Source organism: Etheostoma cragini, chromosome 24, assembly GCF_013103735.1.
Source record: "Etheostoma cragini isolate CJK2018 chromosome 24, CSU_Ecrag_1.0, whole genome shotgun sequence".
Taxonomy (NCBI): domain Eukaryota; kingdom Metazoa; phylum Chordata; class Actinopteri; order Perciformes; family Percidae; genus Etheostoma; species Etheostoma cragini.
In genome coordinates, this window is record NC_048430.1 from 2737565 (window position 1) to 2755006 (window position 17442).

General features: G+C 39.5%; 4 protein-coding genes across 6 annotated transcripts in view; 2 read left to right on the plus strand and 2 right to left on the minus strand.

Moving 5' to 3' along the window:
- The window catches only part of abcb11b (ATP-binding cassette, sub-family B (MDR/TAP), member 11b), a 29443-nt gene extending 19188 nt beyond the window's left edge, over positions 1-10255 (minus strand). The window contains exon 1 of the mRNA XM_034864394.1: positions 9923-10255. The gene's annotated coding sequence lies outside the window, so the exon portion shown is untranslated. The remainder of the gene's footprint in view (positions 1-9922) is intronic.
- On the plus strand, positions 4145-8053 carry LOC117939296 (retinol dehydrogenase 16-like). Of its 3 annotated transcripts, none has more exons than XM_034864529.1 (5): positions 4145-4287; positions 6170-6484; positions 7086-7344; positions 7433-7596; positions 7684-8053. In XM_034864529.1, exons 2-5 carry the CDS (start codon positions 6172-6174, stop codon positions 7905-7907), a joined length of 960 nt encoding a protein of 319 aa, XP_034720420.1. In that variant the 5' UTR covers positions 4145-4287; positions 6170-6171; the 3' UTR covers positions 7908-8053. The 3 variants fall into 3 exon arrangements, with proteins under 3 accessions (XP_034720420.1, XP_034720419.1, XP_034720418.1); XM_034864528.1 differs by having other exon boundaries at positions 4204-4299; XM_034864527.1 differs by lacking the exon at positions 4145-4287 and having other exon boundaries at positions 6145-6484.
- Positions 10256-10501: 246 nt separating the features above from the next.
- On the minus strand, positions 10502-14294 carry atp5f1b (ATP synthase F1 subunit beta). Its single transcript, XM_034864485.1, has 10 exons — positions 14092-14294; positions 13057-13230; positions 12781-12955; positions 12455-12576; positions 12167-12351; positions 11883-12041; positions 11599-11721; positions 11169-11381; positions 10878-11079; positions 10502-10776 (listed from the first exon to the last, which is right to left on the minus strand). The coding sequence occupies exons 1-10, from the start codon at positions 14192-14194 to the stop codon at positions 10679-10681; spliced, it is 1554 nt and encodes a 517-aa protein (XP_034720376.1). The 5' UTR covers positions 14195-14294; the 3' UTR covers positions 10502-10678.
- A 2480-nt stretch (positions 14295-16774) lies between these two features.
- Positions 16775-17442, plus strand: part of LOC117939242 (collagen alpha-1(XXVIII) chain-like) — a 29831-nt gene continuing 29163 nt past the window's right edge. The window contains exon 1 of the mRNA XM_034864399.1: positions 16775-16860. Within this exon, the coding sequence (XP_034720290.1) occupies positions 16850-16860 (11 nt within the window). The 5' untranslated portion in view covers positions 16775-16849. The remainder of the gene's footprint in view (positions 16861-17442) is intronic.

Below are 17442 nucleotides of genomic sequence, written 5' to 3' on the forward strand. Positions count from 1 at the left end.
CCCCCCCCCCCAGTTAGTTTTTTATTTGAATTGTTCACATTATAGGTCACATTAAAGGTGGAAAAGGTTCTGACATGATTTATCTTTTCTCATTTTTCACAAAAACCTGCCATTTTAACAGGGGTGTGTAGACTTTTTATATCCACTGTACTTATTGGTATTACTACACAGTGTTTTTATTGCATTACACTGCATAACTTTCTCAGTGAAGGATTATGAAAAGAATGCTTTACTGTGTCAAAATTTTTAATTCTAAAACCAGTCTAGACACGTTTTTATTAGATTTTAAAAACCCTGAGCTTCATTGATTATACACTGTTCTGTTTTGAGAAAGCATCAGGGCCAAACTTTTATACTCGTCATTCAATGGGCAAATTGGGCACCAGTTGCCATAAAGTAAATCTTTATCAGGTTTAGGAATGTAATCTAGACTGCTCTAAAACACCAAATCAAGCCCCTTTATGTATTAAAGCTGCAGTGGGAAGAATGAGAAACATCTTCCTTCATCTGTCCCTCTCTCTCTGTAGTCTGGTGCAAGGACAACGCGTTATGGATGTCAGGTGTTGCCCCTTCCCTTTTGCTATCTGCGTTACCGTTCCCAAAACCCCTTCCCTACAGAAAACTTCCACGCTAGCAAGCTACATGCTGAAAATGCTAATAATGATTTGAATCATGCAATAAGGAAGGCCACTTTGGTTCCTTTTTTGAATAATTGTAAAGATTTAAAAATGTGTTTTTGGCCTGTACTATCTAACTGGGACATTCCGGCATGTTTTCCCACCGGTTATAGAAAGAAATGTATTTTCAAGCATTGCCTATCGCGCTGCAGTGAGCTAGCGAGGGTAACGTAACACACAGAGGAATGGTGTGAAAATGCCATGGTTTTGGTTGCGTCCCCCTGGGTCGCTATGTTGGAGGACCGGGGGAAAACCCTGCAGTCAAAGGGGGCAATCAGCCATTTCATAGCTCGCCTCCCTATGTGCAAATGTTCAACCAAAACAAACAGGTTTGTTCTCAAGACTATTTTAAAGAGGCTCTGTCGCTGCATCCAGAGCTTAACATGTTTTGATGTGTATCTGGGTACAGTTCACATGTTCTTTTTGAAGAGAATTGGTTGGAACTCGGGGTCAGAGTGTTTTGTGTCCGACAGGTTCATGCTGCTAAGAAGGCCATTGACCTGGTGGGCAAATAGTTTACCTGCAGAGGCCATGCACTGCTTCTGCATCCTCACTAACTGAACATGACTTTTGTTTTACAACCTGTGATAGGCTTGACTTATAATTATTTATATTAAAAAAATAGTCATTTGAAAAATGTCCTTTTTTTTATAGGCATTTTTGTTTATTCTAATTTTGTTCATTTTATGTATTTATTCATTTAATATACAATGGCATTCCATATTTTTGTTGGTGGCTGAAAGACGTTTTATTGGTACCCCATCAGTACATCGCTCTAATCGAAGCCCCCAGCCTTCTTTTGACAAAAACACAATCATTTTACCTCCAGAACATAAGAATTGCTACCAGTACCTCGACTGGTTATTAAGAACCAAAGTTTGCTTGGCTTCCTGTCTGCTCCATACAGAACCCTACATCAGGTCACGTGGGAAAACGTTTTGGAATGGCTTGGGAAAACTGCAATTTGTCACTAATACATACTTACTTCAACAAACATGTGAATGTTTGAATTTAAATACATAAGGAACACTACTGGGAAGCTGCAGAATGATATAAAAACCTGAAATACACCAAAACATAATGGCCTTAGTTTGCTTCACTACACTCTGGCGTTGTGTTGCTCGAGCATCACTTGGTCTGGTATAACCAGTAGCCTGTAGTGGATAATGTAAGTTAATTTTAGCAAATTTCAGCTAATTTCTATAAAAACCAACATTACTGACTAAATGGCTTACTTTACAACTCTTCCCTGTTTTGTTACTGTTGCTATAATGCATGCACATTTGACATTACATAATCATCACATTGGTAAAGCTACAGCATAGTTTTACTATACAGTACAGGCAAGCATGAGTTGTGTATATGTTGCTGCCGGTTGACATTTAGGTTATTGCCCTCTTCCAGCTCCGCTTCCTGACCAGCTTCATGTTGTCCTTTATCTTTTTTTTTACCTTGAATGCAACAACCAGGGAAATGCAGATATTAAATTGCTGAAATCTAAATCTAAAATTAATGTTTTCTTATGCTGCTGAAGCTTTGTTTACATCATTAATGTTTAAAGCAATATTACTGTTTTTTTTTGTAATTATTTGAGACGTACACAAAATGCTTCATTTGCATCTATAAATGAGGCCTTTCAATTATGAAGGCAAATTTAATATTTTTATTTATTGATTGATTTGTCGGAAAAATTACTGATTTGGCAACCAGTCGTGCATTCAAGTGCAGTCAGGAAATCACAAAGACGGGGATTATGAGCATGTGTCCAAGGTGTACATTTTCAGGAGAAGAGTATATGATTTTATGTAGACAACTGAAGAATTAGTACGGGTGATTTACACAGAACCCTTATTTTATCCTTCTAGGGGAGTCATCAACCTTATCTGAAAACTCCAGGATGATGATGACTTTATTCAGGTTTATGACAAGGTAACTGTAAAAGTAAAAAATAATACAAACTCTGCTAGCTCCAGTGTCATCAGATATGTTGAAACTACAAACGGAACGCACAAACCTTGTTGTAATACAACTTTAAAGGCTGACATTTTAATTTTCTAGAGGTTGGAAAATTGCATTAACACCCAAGTGTAAATTGTGTTTACTGTATTTTCCCTTTGCAACCCTGTGTAAATAACAATGTTTGATATTTCTATGATCTGTTTTCTACTGAAAACATCAATTACATTCCTAAAGCATTTACATGGAGTGCTTAAAGGCACAATCTGCACAACAGGAATTGAGTTACCAAACAAATCTGCTGCCACCTTGTGGTTAAAATCTAAAAAGCTTCAGATGACCCTCTCAGTGGTCCATGGATCAACAATTTTGTTGACTGTAAAAAAACAGAAAACAAGCTGCATTTCCGGTTTGCAGTGGAATTAATTCACACATACCACGTCACTGCAATATTTTAGCAATCTATTCAACAAATCAGAAAACAGCACCCTATTATTCCTCTTAGTTCTCAGTAGTGACTGAAAACATTTCATTTCCAGTTCTGTTCTGGCCCAATGGCCAGTATCTATCTGACTGCAATTTGGTCACTTCACCCTGCATCTTTTTTAAATTTTAGTGTTCATTGTTGGTAGACCAGGAAATCTCTACACAGGATTTGCTTTCTTAAGTTCTAACAAGCTTTAATGAAAATGAAATTGCAAACAATACAATCATGCACGCACGGTTCAGAATTCCATCCTACGGAAGAGGATTAGGGCCACTGGTGAAAAAATTAATTTAGATTAATGTCAGAATTCTAACTTTAATCTCAGAATTCTGAATATATATATATATATATATATTTTGATTTATCATTTAAACTGTTTAATCTACATGTAAATAAAGCACAGTGATGTGGTGGAAAGTAAAACTCACAACTTTGGCCACCACCGTTTTATGTTAAAATTCACACTCAACTCAGATTGGAAATTAGTGAAGACTGAAGACTTTGAGGACTTCCTGCTGGATCCTTAATATGGATAAAGTGCTTTTATATAACCTTATTGTATTTAAACAATACATCCATGTCTTCATGTTATTGCGGTAGTCAACCAGGTCAGTCACCAGCAAACATAAAGAGGTTTGTGAAACACGATCCATTTTCATACAGGTAAAATAAACAATGAACCTCATTAGTCTCTGTTTGCAATAACCGGCACAAGGAAGCAGAGCCCACACAAGGTGTTATAAAAGCCAAGTTCCCGTCTACTTTAGATACTGTAGTAGACAGACCAACGTCATAACCCATCCTACTCTGACTTAAGCAAATCAGATGGAAACACTCCAAGGTTTTCAAGAACATCTTGCGTAAAAGTGGCATAGCACTGATGACTGATAACAGTGACTCTTTATACAATGATTCATTGGTGTATTTATTTATTTTATTTTCCTACTGCAGCAGCAGCAGCTCTAACCCTTTCCGCCGATAGGCGGCGCGTGTTCTCCGCCTGCAACCCTTCAAGTTTCGCCCCCTCTGCTTCAGGTTCCGCCCCTCGCTTGCAGTTGGGGCAGGTGGTTTACCGTCCGACAGCACTCCTCAGCTGGGTCTTTGGCGTAGTTTTTGTGTGATAATCATCTGAGACCGAGACGGGCCAGGAAGACATCTGCACAACAGGTATGATACTGGGTTTGATCTATTCCCCGTCCTTTTAACACGATCAGCTAGATAACTCTGAAGAGAAAACTACTTTACTACTACTTAACAAGCTCATCATAATTAGCAAATATTTCCGTTTACTTTGGTATCATATAACGTTAACATAACTAGTTTTTATAAACTTTAAAATTGTATGCACCACATACATATTACATATATGGTTATATATTCGGATAGCGGTACGCGCGTACCCGTTTCTATAGAAACTATAGGTCAACGGGTTTAACGGATTTTGAAATGAGTTTCCGTACTCAAGTGATTATGTTCTCTCTGTGACGTTGCGCAATTTTGGTATTTACCAAAGTCTGTGAAGACAGTTAATGACCTAACCCTCTATTGCATGAATTATTTTTTACACATGGTAAAAATGTCTTGATGTGTTTTTATTACTCCAGGATGCTTAAATAATGCAATTGCAAAAAAAAAAAATTTTTTAAATTAAAGGGGTGTAGTTGGTAATTTGTTGCCATATGGCAACAACGTGCATTCGTGGGAAGTGCCAAAAAATCCATTATTTCTTTAAAAACATGCTTTTATGGAAATAATTACCAAACAAATTCAACTTATATGTGTCAACATGTATAGCCCAATGTGTTTACAGTCAAATTAGTTTAGTTTTAATTGTAGTTTTTGATAATTATTAATAACACTGTAATTAGTCTGTCACATAAACCTGAAAGAAGACACACAGATACAATGTACTTGATTAGGGGCAAAATAAGCACAACACACTGACTAAACTTACAATTACTGAACTATATGTCACTGAAAACATATTTCTGACACATAATCTTCCTTTAGGAACTCCTTATTTAAACCAGAAGGGTATATTGAATATAAATGTCATTGGACAAACAGATAATTTGAGTGCGCCAACATAATTTCCTTTTGGAATAACTCATTTTTATTGGAAAGCAATTCATTTACATTAGTGTGTAATTAATAATTTGGAAAATATATTAATTACAAAATGGCTGGAATAACACTATATAAATACATTTTATTCTGTGTAGTTTTTCTTTGAAAATACTATAAATAATTGCAACCATATTGTTAGAGTAGCCTAAAGTTATAGTAATTCAATTGAGCACATTAGGCAAAATGTGCACATTTCACGTCAATATTTGCATAATGTTGCCATATGGCAACAAATTAATTTGAGCCTTTTACAGAAAGAATACAACATTTTGACAAGTCATCAAATGAGTACAACTTCAAAATAAGACCTATTTACACAATTAAACAAAAAGCAATGCATTTTACATGGTTTATTGTGAAAAACACTAAGAAAAATAATTTTTTGCCATATGGCAACAACATGCAATAGAGGGTTAATTTAAATTACAAGTTGTCATTGTCATATTAACGTTGAATCACAAATATATCGTCAGACAAAATGGCTTACTCCGCTAGTTTTCCATATCTGTAGGCCTACATTTATCCATAAGTTACTTTTAATTGGAAATATATTGCACGAACTACCAGTGTGTAAAAAGGGTGGAGCTAATTTAAACCGTTTTATATAATGTCGAAAAGGTTAAAATTGCATTGCATCCACAAATATTTAAGGTGTTTGTGAATGTAAAATATATCTGCAGAAAAAAAGAAGTTATAGCAGAAGGTGTAGTATTCAAAGCATATATATATATATATATATATATATATATATATATATATATATATATATATATATATATATATATATATATAAACATATATATAAACATATATATATATATAAACATATATATATATAAACATATATATATATAAACAAGTACCTCAAAACTGCAGTACTTGAGAACATTGAATGTTATGTCTTCCCTCTTTGTTCTTCCAGCCATGTACCTGTATCTGCTAGGGCTGGTGGTTATCTACTACCTGTACCGCTGGGTTAGGGAGCTACCCAGGGTCCCTGACAAGGGCAACAAGTATGTGTACATCACAGGCTGTGACACTGGCTTTGGCAACCTCCTGGCCCGCCATCTTGACAAGAAGGGGTTCAGAGTGATCGCCTCGTGTTTCAGCGAGAGGGGAGAAGAGGATCTGAAGAAGGCCTGCTCCAGCAACCTTATCACAACACACCTAGATGTTAGGTCCAAGGACAGCGTTGCCAAAGTTGCAGCAATGATAAAGGACAAAGTTGGCGAGCGTGGTGAGTGGGAAGCTTTAACCGTCTCTTTGTTGGTCCAGACTGAAATATTTAACTATTGGAAAGAGCATGTTGTACAGCCATTATTGACCCCTGAGGTTGAAGTCTACTGACTTTGGTGATCCCAACTTGCCTCTAGAGCCACCAGGAGGTTGACATATGTGGTTTCAAGTGCAATTTATGAACAATTATTGGATAAATTGCTATGAAATTTAGTACAGAGAACAGTTCCTTTTTTAGAATGAACTGTAATAACTTTGGTGATCCTCTGAGTTTCCATCAAATTTTGCCCAACACTGAGCACAACCTTACAAAACAATACTGTTCATCATAGTTCTGCTTCGATAAAATGCTGCTGTACGATATCCAGAATCCCAAAAGCACACACTGTAACACATTTAACCAGCCTACCAGTCCAACATCCAACTCTTACCTCTCATCCCTAAGGTATTCAGCAAGTATTAACATACTGTACTTTGAATTCTTTCTGCTATCTGTTTGGTGCAACTCTGCTAGTTGTGAAGAAACATGATAGGAAAAAACTTTGTTTAAACGTGTTAAAAATGGTTTTATTGACTGGAATTCCTCTGTCTGCTCCTTCTAGGCTTATGGGCTGTAGTGAACAATGCAGGTGTGTCTGTTCCCTCTGCCCCGAGTGATTGGCTGACCATCGATGACTACAAATCCATGCTGGATGTTAACTTGAATGGAGTGATCGCAGTGACCCTGAGCGTCCTGCCGCTAATTAAGAAAGCCAGGGGAAGGGTGGTCAATGTAGCCAGTGTGTTTGGGAGGATCAGTATCACAGGAGGGCCGTACACTATCTCTAAGTATGGTGTGGAGGCTTTCAATGACAGCCTCAGGTGAAACATTAACTCACACAATCATTTGGTTGTCAGTATACCAGAGCAAAGATTTTCAGCCCTGGTTAAAAAAAAATGTTTTCCCTAGGTTAAACATGGCGCCTTTTGGGGTGAAAGTCCTCTGCATTGAGCCAGGCTTCTTCAAAACAAATGTGACTGACGCTACTATCCTAACCAACAATGTGAATATGCTGTGGAACAAACTGCCCCAGGAGACGCGGGATGACTATGGAACTGAATATCTAAGAAAGTGTAAGTTTGGATCAAAGTTCTTTTTTTTTCTCATTGATGCATATGGTTTGTTATTCATCTATTTATTCCACTCATTTTCCCACCTAGGCTTAGAGGTAATTACAGACAAAGTTTCCAAGATGAGTGATGGAGATCTGATGAAGGTGGTCAGCTGTATGGAGCATGCTGTATCAGCTGTGCGGCCCCGCACCCGCTACTCCCCAGGCTGGGACGCCAAGCTTTTCTGGCTGCCGCTGTCCTACATGCCATCCTGTTTCACTGATTATCTGATCAACCTAGACGCCATTACTATTGCCAAGAAGGTGCAATAAATTGTGCCGTTTCTTTGTATCCACATGTGCACATTTTATGCCATTCCCATAATATAGCTTTAACAGCGTATTACTGATACTGTAATGCACGTTTGTGTAACAAACAATTGGCTAAAATGTTGTTACATAATTTCAATATTAAAACATAACAGTGTGTCTCATCTAAATATTTTCTTAAGAATTGTTTTTCCGACAAGCGATTCCATTGTGTACATTTTCAGGAACACCTTATCTGCAGGAACACCTTATCTGCAGGCAGATGGGGGTTTGTTCATACTAATGATGTTGGCCTTGATGTGAAAGGTTAGGGAGAAGCAATAAAATCAGCCAGATTCAGACTTGAATTCAAAGTACATGTGGCGCAGGACTATGTTGGTTTCTGTTCGTTGTGGAAATCCACCTTGAAATATTTCAAAATCTTGCTCAGTTAGTGATTTCCTTGCACTTATAAGTACATTGTAAGTCACTCTTTACAAAGGCAGCAGACAAAGACAAGACTGATTTAGTTTCCACAGAATGGATTTAAAAGTATTTATTGTTGACCATAGTCTGCTGTGATTGTAGGCTGTCAGGAGACATACACCTAAAACCTAAATGAACTGATTGTGCTGCAGGATCCTGATCAACCTTTTTGTTTAGCTTTAGTTGCACTCAAACCTGTAGCAAACATTCACTACTGCCTGCTACGGTAGCTAGGAAGCTCATCAGCTCACAACGCGCATATGTTTTCAAGATCAACGGTCCTTTAAGAACATCTGAATGTAAGCAATGTTTGAGCCTTTTATTTATTTTTTTTACTTTAAAGTTTACTTCCAGTGATAATTACCTTACAACTTTTGGTGTGTTTATTTCCAGTATTTCACCCCTAAGGTGCACTTTGGTTTCCTGGTGTTGATGTTCCAGTAAACAAAAAAACTAACTAGTTTGCTTTTTCCCCGCATGTTTCTGTAAAGGTCATGACTAACTGAAACAAACCCCCAACCCCTCTGGTCAGTGATTGGCTGGAGCTGTTTGGTGCACAGCCCGTGCCTCCAGTGTTTGACGTTTAGGACCCGCGCTGTCCTCCAGGACCGGGCTTTTTCAGTGTGTTCAGGGGGAAGGCAACTAGCGGATTAAGTAGAAATGCCTACGACTTGACACAAATTAAGTTACGCTGAAACCATGCTTGAACTCAGGGTGCACCTTTAAAGATGAAAACACTTATCCAATCATATGTGCAGTGTAGGCATGGGCCGGATTAACATTCTGACAGTATGATAACCTTTAACAAAAGTACCACGATTTCACGCTGTTGCAATTACAGCTTTAAAAACATCTAAATAACTTATTTTCCTCCATTTAACACCATTTTAAAACAGCATTGCCTATAGAATACTTGGTATATTTTTAAATGCACACCACATTAAGTTCTAATAAATACAATCAAATTTTTCTATGTGGATCCCCCCCAAAAAGAAGACAGACATGTCTGTAATAACAGTTAAGTCTGGTCTGAAAATGAGTCCCTTTGGTAATATAGTACTGGAATTAACAAATTGTTTTATGTAAAAAAAGATATATATTGCTCCACTTAACCCTATGAATAATGCTACGATTTAATTTTTCAATGTAAAGTCACACCCGTGGAAAGTATGGTTACTTTGCACACACTGCACAACAGTCGCCAAACCAGATGTACCCAACACTGACTTACATGTTACACCAGTTCAAATTTATACCACAGTAAATGTACTAAATTTGTAGAAAACAAACTTGTCTGCTTGGTGAAATTACATTTGTTAGGAAAATAGCTGACATTAGCATTAGTAACTACAGTATTGTTACACATGCTACGTTAACGCGTCAGTTCCCTTGAATTTGTTGACGTGCCCATGTCTAGTGCAGTTTCTCAGCTTTTATTGAATAATGCAGATCTAACCAGCTGCCATCTGTCAGCTCCGTGAACAAGTTTTGCAGTATTTTTACTGCAAAATAAGGTCCACAAGATACCAATAAAGACAAGAAAATCAACTCACCACTGAACTCTCCTGTTGATTCAGCTAACTGGCCGTTTGAGGCAGACTTTCTACCTCAGACGCACAAGCAATTCTGGTATCTCCTAAATACTGACGAATTTCTTATCCTGCATCAAGAGTGTCCTGACTGAAGCATCCCTCCCTGGACAGAGACAGCACAGAATAAGACTTCATAGCCCTACAGTGGTTGGGTTGGCTTTGCACACAGTAGGCAGGGCACTACCACGCCAAAAGTATCTTTACACCCCAAAAAAAGACTGAGGCGCTACTATCCCCAGGCACCCCCTCCCCACACATGTATGATTAATCAAGCACAAGTAATTAAAAGTATGCTTATGGGATATTGTATTGGCTATGAAGTAATTTACCTGCACAAATGTGATTGGAATATCACTTTTTACTTTTAGTGTGACAACAAAAATTGAAGCTGCAACACAGTTCAGAAAGGTAAGTTGAGCCAACAATTCAAGCCTGCCATCCTGTGGTCAGAGTGGATAACAGCAATTTCTTGGTTGTCACCATAGGGAACAGGTTTCACAACAAAATATTTAAGCATAAAGGAAATTTACAGTTGACATGTTGTGTAAAGACAGCATTTTATTCCATCTTTCATTGGAAACATTAAATAGAACTTTCTTTCAGGATGACTAGACAGGTACAATTGCATTTTGACATGTTTACAAACCAAGTGCTCTAACCACAGAACTGCTTTCCTTTAGTTTCTCTACCCCCACAACAGTTAGGATGTTTAGATGGTTATGAGTGCTCCTCAGCCAGCTTCTCTGCCTTCAGAACGACTTCCTCGATGGGACCGACCATGTAGAAGGCCTGCTCGGGCAGACTATCGTACTCTCCTACGTGGAAACGGGTACCAAAAAAATTAGGAGGGGCATAATCTAGAAATGTAAATAATTAAGTACTTATATAAGTCACACCAGTTACCTAACCCACTTACCAGCAAGGATAGACTGGAAGCCCTTGATAGTTTCCTTGAGGGGCACCAGCTTTCCCATATGGCCAGTGAAGACCTCTGCCACCTGGAAGGGCTGGGACAGGAAACGCTGGATCTTGCGGGCGCGGGCCACGGTCAGTTTGTCCTCCTCAGACAACTCATCCATACCCAGAATGGCAATGATATCCTGCAGGGATTTGTAGTCCTATAGAAGAAAAGTAAACACGTAAGCCTGATAAATATTTAGTGCCACCAAAATATGACAATTCAATGTCAAAAAATTAAGTCCCAAACCTGAAGGATTTTCTGCACACCACGGGCAATTTCGTAGTGTTCGGTGCCAACAATGTTGGGGTCCATGATACGGGAGGTTGAATCCAGGGGATCGACAGCGGGGTAGATACCCAGCTCAGCAATAGCACGGGACAGTACAGTGGTGGCATCCAAGTGAGCAAAGGTGGTGGCGGGGGCAGGGTCAGTCAAATCATCAGCGGGCACATAAATGGCCTGTTGGAGAGAATTGAGACTTGGTCAATCTTTTCTTGTAGCAAATTTCCCTCTGGTCACCATGCATTAAGTAACACTAAAGAATTTACTAGCAATGATTCAATTCTACATTACTTTAATTCGTTTAAATTGTCTTTTAAAATTGTTTTAGCAAGGACAATGATGGGCAACCATGCACTGGCACAATGAGTCAGTTATCTAATTAGGTCATATTTACCTGCACAGATGTGATTGATCCCTTCTTGGTGGTTGTGATTCTCTCCTGCATGGTACCCATGTCAGTGGCCAGAGTGGGCTGGTAACCCACAGCAGAGGGGATACGACCCAGCAGGGCAGACACCTGATAGGTAAGATGACTTTGGTTACCAGCAAGCATGTCATTCAACATTTATCTGAATTAAAAGAAAAAAACTAAAAAAACAGTTGTTGTGACAAATGTATCTTTAGGGAAACATTTCCTGCCCGTTTGCTACTGACAGACATGATGGAAGTTTCACAGACCTCAGAGCCAGCCTGTGTGAAGCGGAAGATGTTGTCGATGAAGAGAAGCACATCCTGTCCCTCCTGGTCACGGAAGTACTCTGCTACGGTCAGTCCAGTCAGAGCCACTCTGGCGCGGGCACCAGGAGGCTCATTCATCTGTCCGTATACCAGCGCCACCTGGGAGGGACAACAGTTTAGGTGAATGCTTGATGTTTTTTTTTATGTGCCACAATTCAGTTACATTTTTATTTCTGCCTTTTTATTTTAAATACTACATGGTGGAGGATGGCCAAAATCCTCACCTTGGAGGTGGTGTCCTTCAGGTTGATGACACCAGACTCAATCATTTCATGGTACAAGTCATTTCCCTCACGGGTACGCTCTCCCACACCAGCAAACACAGAGTAACCACCATGGGCCTTGGCCACATTGTTGATCAGCTCCATGATCAATACAGTCTTGCCCACACCAGCACCACCGAACAGACCTGTGACCATGAGAAAGGTAGGATTTGTTTTATTATTCAGTAGCATCAACGATTAAAGTACACAATACTGCATAATTGTGAGCAAACATGTTTAGGCACATACCAATCTTTCCTCCCTTGGCATAGGGGGCCAAAAGGTCCACCACCTTGATGCCAGTCACCAGAATCTCCTGCTCCACACTCATGTCAGTGAATTCAGGGGCCTCAGCATGGATAGGTGCAGTCCTGCGAGAAGGGAGGCAGACAACTTACAGCTATTAAAAGAGCAAACTTGTTTTTGCCAGCCCAAACATTTTTAAAGCTCAAAATTTGTAAGCGTAGCAGGCTCTTTAACACCAGTTTATCATTGCCACTTATAGATTGTTAATTATGTAAGACCTTGTCATTACAATATTGTAATCCCATGTGTTATTTCCAAAGTGAACTCACTGCTTGGTGGAGATGGGACCCCTTTCGTCGATGGGCTCACCAATGACATTCATAATCCTGCCCAGAGTCTCAGGACCCACTGGGATTCTGATGGGGGCACCAGTGTCCAGAACCTTCTGTCCACGGACCAGACCCTCAGTACCATCCATAGCAATGGTGCGCACTGTGTTCTCTCCTAAAAACAAACATTTCTTTAGTTTATCGTCCACTGTATAAACTTATCGTTTTTGGTCTGCTCATATGGGTACAGTACTTGTTATAATCCAAGTTGCTCACCAAGATGCTGTGCCACCTCCAGGACTAGCCTGGAATCACGGCCAGCGACCTCCAGGGCATTAAGAATGGGAGGAAGGTCCTCATCGAACTGAACGTCGACAACGGCACCGATGACAGCCACAATGCGGCCGGAGGCGGCAGCGGCAGCTGCGGCAGGTGCGACATAGTCTCTTCCTGTAAAGTAATGCAGACATAATGTGCAGTTAGCTCAGTGTCATACATGTGTGCTACAGTCATGACCTTGTAATGCCAGTAGCACAAATGGTCTTAACCGTAGGACCCCGTCCGCTGAAAAACACCGGATAGACAACTGCGTGTCTGGCAGCTCCGTCTCAATGTCAAGCAAGTATTACTAGCTAAACTATGAATCAGCTTTAAAAAAACTACTAAAATGATTGAGTAATGTCCTTTAGCCCCCAAAAAGCATACTTGGCCAAAATTTATTATTATGAACACTACAAACTCAAATAAACCACTTCCCCGCGGCCTACATAACATTAACGTAGAAAAACTGACAGATGAATGAAGTGTACTTCGAGCTAACGATGCTAACGCAACTACTGCCAATGACAGACGCGGGACATTCAATGGTAAGTTAATCATAGACGTTATGCTTTTTCCTATATGTAAGGTTAGATGAATTAAATGCGTCTGGGGGTAAATGTTGCAGAAGACTGTTAAGACCTTGCTATAAAGCACTTGTAATGCTAACTAGCAGGCTTTGCACGGTCTCACACCGCCTCATGTCATTACATAAAGGTCATTGCTGCTAGCACAAGAAATACACAGCCTAAGTAATTTTCTCATGTATGACATCGGTAAATAGAACCATATATGCACATGTTTACATATATAAACGTGTGAATTGCTCCAACATGTATCAAATTAGACATTTACATGTTCAGGCCTGCTACGCCAGCGTGTTACTAGCAACAGCTAGCATTAGCATCGCTTCTGCCCTTCTCAGACAGTCTCGTAAATGCGTAGGTTTATTTTTGCGATTACGCTCAAAAGCACCAAGCATGCAGGACTTACGTGAAAGGACGGCTGGGGATCCAACGAGAGCCTTAAGGGGCTGAACCCCAGGCTTAAGAGCCTGTAATGCCCCGGTGCAGCAGCGTCCCACAGCTCCCAACATATTTAAAATGGCTGAAGGTGGAAAGAGACTGAGGAACTTGTGGCTTTATAATGAACGGCCGGTGAGGCAAACTGCGCATGCGCTAAACGTAAAAAGGCTGAGCATGCGTAGATGTTGAGCGTTGCCAGTCTGCCCTCCAACTTATTTGACACAGTGCAATGTGACTGCTGAATGACAGTCCGAACAAAGGCTTACCTATGAGTTAAAACATTAATATCAGTTGTTCAATTATTTCTGACCTGCATGGGGACAAATGGTATTGGCATTGTAGTGGTGCCACTGACCTATTTACTGTACAGTGTCAGATGTCAAGGAGAGTAATCTGCTGGACCCCCTGCATGTTCATGTCTGGAGTCCCTGTTTTGCTTAGGTCATTAATAGTGCTCTCATTTCCCAGGGAACGTGTTACAATATCCACAGTTAATTCCATGTTCTGATTGAAAAGATCACACGCCTCTCTTTACAAAACTTTAAATGAATCCCATGGCTTTAGAACTATATTGTAATCAATATGAGTTGTTAGTTGACCTCATCATGTCAGTGGTAAATAGACTTACAACACTGTGTCTGCACTGACTAAACTAAACAGCTAGACTGGTGACAGTGGTGGGCAATGATTTAAGTAGCTACTGTACTACATAAGTACAATTTCAAATTATTGAGAGGGTCAGGGTCTGGTTAGCGGTGTCTCTCAGTGAAGGACATCTGCCTGCCTGCCTGCCTTTTGGTCCTCTCACTCAACCTTTGTGCAGTCGTATCTCAGGGTCATGACGGTTGGCTCAGTGTTGAATGCAGTGCTAGGTGTTGGGGAAAAATCAGTGGCAAAGAAAGCCCATTAGCGCTCTGCACATACCAGATAGCAACTATTTAAAAGTAAAAGTCCTGTTTTAAATAGTTTTTGACCTAAGAAGTTTAGAAGTATTATCAGCTAAATGTACCTAAAGTAAAGTGCAAGTATTCATTTTACAGAATGGCACCAGTATATTGGATTATTATTACTGGGGCTTTCAATTCATAGCAATCATATTTTACATGCTAATTATATGTCAAGATGATAAGATGTATATCTTGAAAGTAACTGTTGGTGTCAAATTTATTTAGTGGAGTAAAAAGTACAATATGTCCTCCCAAAATTTAGAGGAGTAGAAGTGTAAAGGAACAGAAAATGGAAATACTTGAGTAAAGTACAAGTTTTTCAAAATGATGAGAAAATGTACTGCCACTGCTTGCTTATTCTGAGTCACTAAAGGCTGCATGATTTCATGATTCAGCATGATTTGAGTGGAGGGCAGGGCAACCTCCCATTATGTTGATACATTAATTGTTTTTTTAACCTGAACCATACTACTTTACATATTTATCCTAAACCACTGATTTGTTTCAATGTGCTGTTGAGTGTCCCACAATGAAATTCACAAAGGAAAGGCAGGAGCTCTTCATCAAAACAATGTGAGTATTAAATATGGAATGTAGGATGCTGCAGTTGTCAATTGTAAGCCTCAAGAAGTATGTCCACCATATTTACACTAGAGGGTGCTGCTGTATTTAAAGACACAGAATATATGTGTGTGTGTGTGTGTGTGTGTGTGTGTGTGTGTGTGTGTGTGTGTGTGTGTGTGTGTGTGTGTGTGTGTGTGTGTGTGTGTGTGTGTGTGTGTCAGTCAGATGTCTTAGCCTTGGTTTAAAGCATGATTCTGTGACTTGTACACAGATTCCTAACAAGTAATGTCCTCTGGTAGAATTATACGTAGGGCAGAGTGACTATGTATTAACAAATAGTGGGTAATTAGTTAATTTATCTTTGAAAGTGTTACATGACAGTAACTGATTGAATATGGCTTGGCAACATTCCTACCCACATATCTGACTATCTGCACCCATAAATGCATCTCTACTAGTCTGTATTTGTCCATGAAAACAGAGCACATATTCGCATATCAACATGTCCACACATCCTGTGCATGCCCCAAAGTAAAACACATAAAAGGAATGTTTATGCAAATTTAATACACGTTAGAAAATACCTGTAATATTCCAACAACACAGACTACAAATGCCGGTCAACACAAAAGTGTTCTCAGTCATTACTAAGAAACTGCTTGTTGCCATTAAAGCTGACTCTGATATACATGCAGGGGAACACTCAGAATGTCACTCAAAGTAAAAACAAATGTATTATTTTGTGTGGAAAAGGTGGGCTACCAGTCAAGGGAGCAATATTGTGATCATCTAAACTCTTGGGATTGGATTTGACAATCTGCAATGTTTCCAAAATGTTTCCATATATTACTCCTTAGTGTTTGGAGGACTGTGATTGTGTTGCTGTAACTGTAGCCACAGTGATCAGGTTGAATGAGTTCACAACAGTAAGAGATGCAAGAATGGACATGTTCCTCAACGTAATCCAATGCAGCAGAGGCCGATGTGGTTACCGTTTTAAACAGGTAGAAAAGTCTGATGACCTTTATGGAGGGAACTCTGGATCCGGCTCTGTATTTGAATCCACAACAATGAACTTTATTCAAATCCTTGCAAATGTTTCCCATCCCGAACACATGTCGCCCCTGTGTATTGTCAGGTTTTGGGACGCACCCCTTCATCATACTTAGGACAGTATGACAGCAGGCTGCCCTTCACCTTCCACAGACATGTTCCATGCAGGACTGGTCAGGAAAAAAATGTTCTACTCTTAAAATGTCTTGATCAAAGATCTTAAAGGTGATAAGAATACGCTATCTAGGCCAGTGGTTCCTACAGTGGGGTCTGGGTACGCCTAGGAGTCCCTGATGTCATTCTAGGGGGTCCCAAACAAAAAGAAGGAATCATTTAATTTCACAATATTGACATCCATAAGTAACACAACAACAGAAGGTATGACTATTTTGGTCATGGGTTTCATACACTTTTCTTTAATGAAACATCTAAAAACAAAATCTGGGGTCCGTGGTCCAAGCAATGTTGGCCTATCTGTCAGTCCGGCACTTTAGTCAAGACTGGAACTTCTCAACAAATATTGGATATATTGTCATGACATTTTGAAAACACGTTAATGGTCCCCAGAGGATGAATCCTGACAACTTTGGTGAGCCCCGACTATTCCAGTAGTGTCATTATAAATTTGCCATTTGTGGTTTTGAGTAAAATATCTCAACAACTATTAGACATAAAATCTGGTCAACCCATTCATCCCCTCAGGATGAATTGTATTAACTTTGGTGGTCCCTCAACTTTTCATCTAGCAACACCAT

Coding starts and splice junctions, on each gene's coding strand:
- LOC117939296 (XM_034864527.1), top strand. CDS start 6,145: ATGTCTTCCCTCTTTGTTCTTCCAGCCATGTACCTGTATCTGCTAGGG. Junction 6,485..7,085: donor GGACAAAGTTGGCGAGCGTG/GTGAGTGGGAAG, acceptor TGCTCCTTCTAG/GCTTATGGGCTGTAGTGAAC. Junction 7,597..7,683: donor AACTGAATATCTAAGAAAGT/GTAAGTTTGGAT, acceptor TTTCCCACCTAG/GCTTAGAGGTAATTACAGAC.
- atp5f1b (XM_034864485.1), bottom strand. CDS start 14,194: ATGTTGGGAGCTGTGGGACGCTGCTGCACCGGGGCATTACAGGCTCTT. Junction 12,956..13,056: donor GGAGGTGGCACAGCATCTTG/GTGAGCAACTTG, acceptor GTTTGTTTTTAG/GAGAGAACACAGTGCGCACC. Junction 12,042..12,166: donor TGAAGGACACCACCTCCAAG/GTGAGGATTTTG, acceptor TGTCCCTCCCAG/GTGGCGCTGGTATACGGACA.